At 39.6% G+C, this 8,815-nt stretch overlaps 1 protein-coding gene across 1 annotated transcript in view; it reads right to left on the reverse strand.

Moving 5' to 3' along the window:
* The window catches only part of LOC137985670 (tyrosine-protein phosphatase non-receptor type 21-like), a 49,456-nt gene that overhangs the window by 3,823 nt on the left and 36,818 nt on the right, over nt 1-8,815 (reverse strand). Inside the window, exons 15-20 of the mRNA XM_068833330.1 lie at nt 7,911-7,985; nt 7,301-7,375; nt 6,653-6,724; nt 3,071-3,199; nt 2,172-2,403; nt 222-382 (exon numbers count right to left, since the gene is read on the reverse strand). Coding sequence (XP_068689431.1) covers nt 222-382; nt 2,172-2,403; nt 3,071-3,199; nt 6,653-6,724; nt 7,301-7,375; nt 7,911-7,985 — 744 coding nt within the window. The remainder of the gene's footprint in view (nt 1-221; nt 383-2,171; nt 2,404-3,070; nt 3,200-6,652; nt 6,725-7,300; nt 7,376-7,910; nt 7,986-8,815) is intronic.

The following is an 8,815-nucleotide window of genomic DNA, read 5'->3' on the forward strand; positions in this document are numbered from 1 at the left end:
AAGCGACCAAGAATCATGCCCCCGGTTAGTTGTCTTGAGTTCTTTTTTGATGCATAACAACGCTTGATGGACAAAACGAAATAGGGGATGTTCGTTGTCTGTGAAGCGTGATTTGCCAGGGACGAAGCTTCGTATTTGCGGAACAGAACCGCAAACAAGGCCCAGTCGGTGAGTTCCCCAAGGGTAGGCATAGGGAGTATGTATCATCATGTTTATCTCACCTGGTTACTCTGTAAACAGGCGATCATCAGATCCGTTAGTATAATCACCCCAGTCCTCCCCACACCAGCCGTGCAATGAACCATCACTGGACCCACTGTCGGTTCAGCAATTTTGCTCATATGAATACTTTGCCTTGCAGACTCTAATTCTTCAAGAAATTCTGTAAAGAAACAATTAAACTATCGGGTCAGGAAGCCTTCTTTGTCAGGTTCCTGAGAAACGCATCTATTTTGACTTCAGGGTGAACTATTTACACAATCACGAGGTTGAGCGGCCATGTATTTGAAAATCTAAACATCTATGAGATCCAAAAACAGACTTGCGAATTATCGCAAATCACAATGCTGACAAGCACAAAAGCACAAGAAATGGTTAATAAATATGCAGTTTTTTACTATCTGAACGTTTTTGGGTTTGAGTAAAGCCATATATTGTTGAAAAATCTTCGTGATAAAGGACCTTGGTCACGCAAATGATGTAATTTCATGACACTCAAAATTCGCAAAAAGCATGAGTTTCATGTAAACAATCTTCGCATTAGTAAGTCGTAGCAATAAATTGGATTAACCAGGAAGTTAAAGAAATATTGCTGGCTTCCCAAATAAACTTCATTTTACACTATAATGACAAAACAGATATTTTTCTGAGGTTAAAAACTTGACTACCTATTAAATCATTTGTCAGAGGGAAAAAAATCCTGTCTAATAGCTTATCACATTTCAACGCACGTATGCAAATACACCTTTTTACCGATACGGCGGCCATTTTGATTTCTATTGTTTCGAATAGCTATTATGGGATGCCCAGGGGGCAAATACACATTAATTTGCCCCCTGAGCATCCCAAAATGGCGACGTATCGGTAAAAAGGTCTATTTGTTAAGCTCGAATATTACACAACATGATGAATTCATAAAGGCCACCTTTTCCAGCGAAAAATTTATTGAAACAAACAACATATTTGCTATTAGAGGCAAAAAACCCTTCCTATTTCATTGCGTGCGTGAAGACAAGAAACCCAATCGTGTCAAATTACCATACGCAAAAAGATAAATTTCTGAATCAAACCCTTTCCTGAAGAACCTTTTCCTTGAATGATGAAGCACAAAATAGACAAGCTTTCTTTTCAAACAATTCTTGGCTGTCACATTTTCAATTATTGTTTTACCTGAAGACTGTGCAGAGTTGGGTACAAATAAATACAAATAGCCAGACAACAGAGATCACAGATTCACTTAAGGTGTTCGATTCCTTCTCTGTCTTTGTTGAAGCCATAAGTTACCAGTGAATTTTCCATTTGGTTTCAGTGTTGTACATAACATCACACTTCGTAAAATATTAGAAATACAGCTCACTTTGATGACGGCTTGACAGGTGAAAGATTGTTGACGAAGTCCATTACTTGTCGATTTTAAGATTCCATATATTTATTTTTCACCGCCTGTCTTGTTTATCCAATTGACGTTCCATTCTTGAGCTCCATAAGGGTAAATTTTGTTTAAAGATGCACTAAAAGGCCATTCGCGTTATAATTACTTTCGACGCCATTGCCATTTCCATTACCCCCTCAAACCTAACAAAATACGCACAGTAGACTCTATGCATAGAGACACCACGTAGCCAGGGAGTGGCGGGAAAGACTTTTTCCAACATGGAAAAAAAACCAAGAAATTTCACCCCTTTTCCGACTGGGATTGCCATACTGGCAACCCAGTAAAAAACACGCGACTAGTTTTAAGACGCGGGATGCCGAAGGCATTTTTCCGTGTTGGTAATAAGCTGGAAATTATTAGTATTATTATTGTTAGTACTAATAGTATTCTTACTACTACTATTTTAATAGTATTAAGAATACTAATACTACTACTATGAAAACATTTTTAGTATTATTATTTATGATTATTTCCTACAACTATTGAGCCCTCATAATATATTGAACCACTTTCTTACCAAGGAAGGACTTCGGATCTTCAGGCACTCTGTTATCGGGCCAATCATTGAAGTGTAAATGACAGATGACTCTTGATTTCTTGGTAACGACTTGTCGTAGGGACAAAGTTCGTACCTTGTAAGAACCCTCATCACGGACTGACACCGTTTCTATCTCAAATGAACTGAACCATGTTTTGCTGCAGGGCGAATCAGCTGACCAGTAAGGATAGCAGGCGCTTCTGCTGTCAAGCTATGATCAGAACAAGGAAGGGTTACGTGTTTGCAAACGTTGGCCGTGTAGCACTTATATATCAACAGACTTAACTATTAGAGGGTAATGTAAAGTGCTAACTTTCTACCCATACAGACCATGTGAGCGTTAGCCCTACTAATGGAAATGGGCCCACACAAGGACAGAGAAAAACTCTGACCAAGATGGGAATTGAACCCAAGACCAGAACGACTACGATAAGAACAATCGACCATAGTAATATTCTTGTGATGGACACATGGGCTGATGTGGGGGATCTTCTCAGATTCAATTTTTTCTCCAAATCAGGAGATAAAATCGACACACTAGGGTGTAAAATACCTCGTTGCCCTTCTCCCTAAAGTAAACAAGACACTGTCTAGAACACTAGACACACACATAGTGTAATCAATTTATTTAATAAGTTGAGACGTGGGGGGATACAATCTTCCAGTGATCTGGACGAGGCCGATCACATGCTGGTCACATGTGACATGCCACATCACTTTATCAATTTTATTATGACCAAGAAGACAGCTCATAGAAATTTACAATAATTTAACAATTTCAACTTGTACAAATGGCTTCAAACACTCAGTAAAGAAGTATACTAATGGCTCGTTTGCTAAAATACAGCTGTACTACAGGCAATTGAAAATCAAGGTACCTTGTTATCTGTTGCAGCGACAATGATATGAACATTCTGCTCCCAGACCATCTGCCAAAAATCCACCACTGTTTTCTCCATGGGGCCCTGAGTTGCAATGTAGTGGTATGTTCGAGATCCAACCTCCATCTGCAAAGTAGACAGTCGAGTAAGTTCCTTCATTTTGTACGACACAGCCAATCAAATATTGAGTATAACCTTTAGCAAAAAGTAACCCTGTACTGCTACATGTATTTTTATTCGTCTCTATGAACTGTAGCTTCTTTTGTTATCAGGGCTAGGTGCATCGATCAATATTGTTTCGTTCTACAATCACAGACCACGTCTGGAGAGCTACAGGATCTCTCTTAGCAAAGGGGACCCCATAATGACACTAATGGTACTTTGCATCAAGTTCACAATGTGGCACGAGGTGTCCCCTAAAGCCTAAGAACTTCATGCATCATCTTTTGGTTGGAGTTCTTGTTGAGGTCATGGTCAGAGGGTCACTTTGTGACTCCTACACCAAATGAGGTGAATGAAATGTGCAGTAGCTGTACCACTCATGATCAGACCTTCTGGTAATCTACACAATCATCCAATCATTTGACATAACGTTCAATTGGCATTTTTCAGTTACATGGCCTCTAAATCAAGGGAGGATGGAGTTGACTTATACCTGTGATTGACCTTCGGCTCCGATGCGATATCCAGACGAGTTGCTCAAAAGATGATAATTTAATAAGTTATGGACTATTTGCCTCCTTTCTTGAGATAATATAGTTTGTGGTTAAGTCCAAAAACACTAATTTTCCAGTTAAGACTTGAGCATTGTTTCTAAGTGATCTTTTAAGGTTTAGATAGTTAGCTTGCCGATACAGAGGTTCGAGATGCCCCTCCCCTCCCCTGCCACAAGAAAAAATACAAAAATCTTAGGAACCCAGGGAACCAGATACAATTGCAACCAATACGACTAGGCAACCATTCTACAACTGATTCAGCCCAGCACTTAATGATGGACAGCAGATGAATTCAAATTGACTGAAAAAGAAATTGATCAAGACTTTCAACTAAAGCATGGGCAACTGCATGGACTGTACCTCCCGTAACACTAACTACAGATGTGCATGAGGTAATTGAGTACCCTGCTTGGCTGAGTGCTTTCGCCTGCACGGATCCCCTTGATGTTCTGTCAGTGGCGATGCGTGACGTGACTGCCACGCTTCTGCCACTGGGCAGGCATTAAAATTAAAACTGGTTGCAGCGGTATTTTTTTAACTGGCTAAGAATTTAGCTAGATACATTAGTAACAATGGTCTCTTTCCATCGTTACAGTCAGCTTAACGTAAATATCGTTCCAATGAAACCGCACTCTTGAAGGTAAAAAACCATTTCCTTCTTAACATGAACAATGGACAACAAATTTCAATCAGCAGAACTCTCTCCTCAGGAGCGAGGATGGCACAGTCGGTTAGTGCGCGGCCTTGGTGCAAGAGGTCCTGAGTTCGATTCCGGGATCTCACATCCTTGTTTCGACTTCTTTCCGTTCTGAGTAGCTTAAGTAGCTTTAAATACCCATAAAACGGAGCACGGAAGGCGAGGGGGGAGTAAAATGAGCGCACCGTCGACCTCAGGTTTGTCAGTTGAATTACTGTTACGAGTTATCGACGTTAATTATGGTTGCTTTACTTTACTTTACTTTTTTCACGAAAATTCTATCCCCAGTGCGGAATCCGCAGGGATCATGCTTAGGTCCTCTACTGTTTACAATCTATTCGAGTAAGCTGTTTGAAAAACCTACCAACAGCTCACGCGTATGCGGTTGACACTCAGCTCTACTTATCGTTCAGTCCTGCTGTCAGCACCAATCAGACAGATGCTATCTCAGCAGTTGAGTATTCGAGAGATTAGGCAATGGATGCTTGAAGATAAGTTAATGCTCAACGACTACAAGACTGAGGTTTTACTCATTGGAACTCTGAAACAGCTGGCAAAGACCCCAGTTGAAAGCATCAAAGTTGGCGAGGTTGATGTCAAACTGGTCAATACGGCCTGTAACCTTGGAACCTGGTTCGACATTAACTTAACAATGAATACAGACCTTAATAAAGACTTGTAGCAGTGTTTTTTTTCTATTTATATAACACTAAGCGTATATGAAAATACCTAACTAGCACATTTGTGGCAGCCCTAGTACATGACTTAATAACTAGTAGAGTTGATTATTGTAATAGTCTTTTTTACGGCCTTCCTGCATGATTATCAGCCGCATGAGTTTCAACGAGTTTTGAATTCTTCTGCTCACTTAGTTTTATGTGTAACTCGATTCTGTCATATCACTCCGTTATTACGGGAGGTACATTGGTTACCAGTCCACTCTCATATTGAATTAAAATCACTACTGATAACTTTTATAGTTCTTAAGGGCTAGCATCTCTGTACCTTAATGAGTTTATCTCTGTTTTGCCCCCATCTAGTTACAATCTTAGAAGGAACTATAATGGTACATCGCTAAGCACTCCTAACTTTAAATCTCACAGTACCTTAGGGGATCGTGCATTTTCTTCAGCCGCGCGCGCCCTATGGAATTCGTTACCATTAGTTATTAGGAATGTTGATCAGCCTATCAAGTCATTTAAGAAGAAACTTAAGACCCATTTATTCACTAGAGTTTTTACCGAGTAATAGTCGGAGCAGTTTTTGTACATGTAGTTTCATTATTCAATACATTGTGACAATGTGTTGAATAATAAAACAATTATCCTGCTCAATCTGGCGGAATATCGCCTGATTTTGGCAAACTCGGCCTACGGCCTTGTCGGCTAAGTATCAGGCGATAGTCCGCGCGATTTCGCAGGATAATACTTAAATATAAAGGTAAAGGTAAAGTCTGCTTACGAGCCAAGTAGCCCATTAGGCTGGAGCTTATCCCTGTTTCTGTAGGATGAAGCGACTAGGAGTATTTCTACTCCCCCCTGGATGGGATGCCAGTCCATCGAAGGGTTACCCATGGCATTAAATTCGCCGGCACCGTGAGAGTAAAGTGTCTTGTCCAAGAACACAACACAATGTCCCCGGCCAGGACCCGAACCCGGACCACAAGATCCGGAGTTGAGCGCACTAACCACGAGGCCATCGCGCCTCCCACAATAGTTAAATATACATATATAATTTTTATTTTTATTTCATTTTATTGCACTATTACATGTATCATTAGCGTTGCTTATTACTACGAGTTTGTAAACAGTGTATCTATATGTATACAGATACTTGCGCCTTACAAGTCAATATAATAATAATAATAACAATAATAATAATAATAATAATAATAATAATCCAAAGTTCTGGATGACATCGAGGACTCGCAGATCTGTTTCCTCTCTTTTTCACTAGAAATGGAAAATCAAGGAAACCCAGGGGCGGATCTAGGGGGAGGGTGCAGGGGGGTTCCCCCCGCCTCCCTAAGAAAAATCCTGGATCCGTCCCTTGAAACCTCTGCCAAGCACAGTAGTAACTGAGATGGTTATCACATCAAATTAGAAGATGCACATCAATGTTCAAAGTTATGGAATGAAACTCTCATTCCTTGAAACCATGCTTTACCTTCACAAAATCGGCATTAACGTAGTCACTCCCACTGAGGTTATCTTGGGGATTTAATCGAACTCGAGTGTCCTGCCAAATAGAAAAAGAGAGTAGTTTTTCACTGGCTGAGTGAAACGAAATCAGTGAAAACTGTTTCTCTCATGCACCGATGGGGCCTGGGTATAGGTCATGTGACCTATCAGGCGGGCAGTTGTTTTTGTTGCGTCCGCCACTGCCGACTTTCCCGCCGCCCACCCACCCAAAGATTTTAAGTTTTTATACAATACCAGTATAATGTACTAGCCTTGAACTTTTTTCGTTATTTCCGGTCTTAAGTGTAATGCTACTTGTATTAGCTTTGAATTTGCAATAAAGGGCAGGCTTGCGGCAGTCAGCTTGACATGGCTACCAGCGGTGTGTGAGAAATGAAATTAGAGGCCTACCTTGGTGAATCACTGAAAATGAGGACAACAAAACGTTCATTAAGGTTTCATGAAAAATCCAATCAAAAGATGATTTGGGCAATTACCTAGAGAGGACCCAGCCCATGTGATTTTCCCAATGGCAGCGCTGGGTGTCCAGTAGGTCTAGTAAATTACTAAATGAAATAAAGCATTTTCATTCTTTTCCAAACAAACGTCAAGAGAATACAATTAAATCTTTTACCTCATAAGGGACCACATCTTTGTATCTGTTTTTCTCAACATTTTCTCCAAAGGCAGCACTGGCCGTTGTCAGATTCTATAAGACGATAGTTGGGATGCTTTGTTTAATAATTATTGATGGGATGCAGTTTAGAGTGGGTGCTCTAGCAACAGTGGCCCCAGTCACAGGATGCGATGTTCAAGTAATAAATTATTCTTTGTTAGAAATAAGCTTTATTTTGAGAGTACATTCTTCCCCAATACAGACCATGTCATAATACTCGTGAGACTATTTACTCAAAAACAAGAATGAAAACAATGAAAATGTACGGTGCTTTTTTTGGAAAAAAATCTATACCAGTGAAAGCTGAATATTTTTGACAGACCCTTTCTTTAAAGAATACCAGAAATATGATCGCCTTTACTTCAACTCACATTCTTTCATCCTTTGGATTATTGGATAGTACATGGATAAGAAAAATGCTAAATGAAACCTTTCTATATATAGATGCATCTATCAGAAAGTTACTGGATGTAGATACCGGTATAATGGAAAACATACAAGTGAACTTTAGCACATCCTTAAAAGTATGGAAGCTAAGACAAATCAAGTACAGTATTAATTAAAGTACCTCACTTCGCCGCTCCAACTTTTGGAATTCTGAAAATACTTGACCTTCATGTAATATTTTTTCCAGTTCTGCAAGCTAAACCAAAAGATGACCTCATAATGAATATTACACAACTTTTGACCCTAGAAATTTGCTGACAGGTTAATCAATCAACTTGCTTAAACCACTGATCCATCATGCAATACTATTATTAAGGTGAAGCAAGAGTCCATCACCCAAAAGTAAGATTTACTTAAACTGGCCTAATCTCCATCAGCGTCAGGAAAGTGTCTATTATAAACCAAGTTTTGCGGGGAAAATACCAAATGACCATTTTGGGCTGTAACTCAGTGTTGCACCCAATTCAAACCCTTAAACGTTTTGTTCCAATTATTTCCATACCAGTTAAATGTGAATGCAAAAATTTGCAAATACAATACACAAAAATTCTTAACCCCCGAGAGATTTGAATTGGGTACAACATTTGAGTTAGCCAATTTGATTTTTGTTGCTTATTTGCCTGCAAAACTTGGTCTAAAAACAGACAGACAGACAGTTTTCTGAGGCTGATGGGGAGAAACCTGATACCAGATTCTTACTCTTGGGTGAAGCTGATGTTAAACATTATAGCAAGCATTTTATGACCATGATGATGATGATGATGATGATGATGATGATGATGATGACGATGACACCGATGTTTTTGTTTTTTTTTTAATTTCCCCCTCTCCAGTTATTAAATACATGTATGTATATTATCAGGGCTTGAAATTGAGTGCTGGTGACTAGATTTTCAGAACTGGTCGCCACCTTGCGAATCACGTTTTGTCTGATAACCCAGGATAAACACTGGGAACTGGTAGCTAGAGCACGACTCACCTTTCTTTCCCCATTAAAATAATGTATAAACACTACAAGAAAATCGG

The sequence above is a fragment of the Montipora foliosa genome, chromosome 14, assembly GCF_036669935.1.
Source record: "Montipora foliosa isolate CH-2021 chromosome 14, ASM3666993v2, whole genome shotgun sequence".
Classification (NCBI taxonomy): Eukaryota; Metazoa; Cnidaria; class Anthozoa; order Scleractinia; family Acroporidae; genus Montipora; species Montipora foliosa.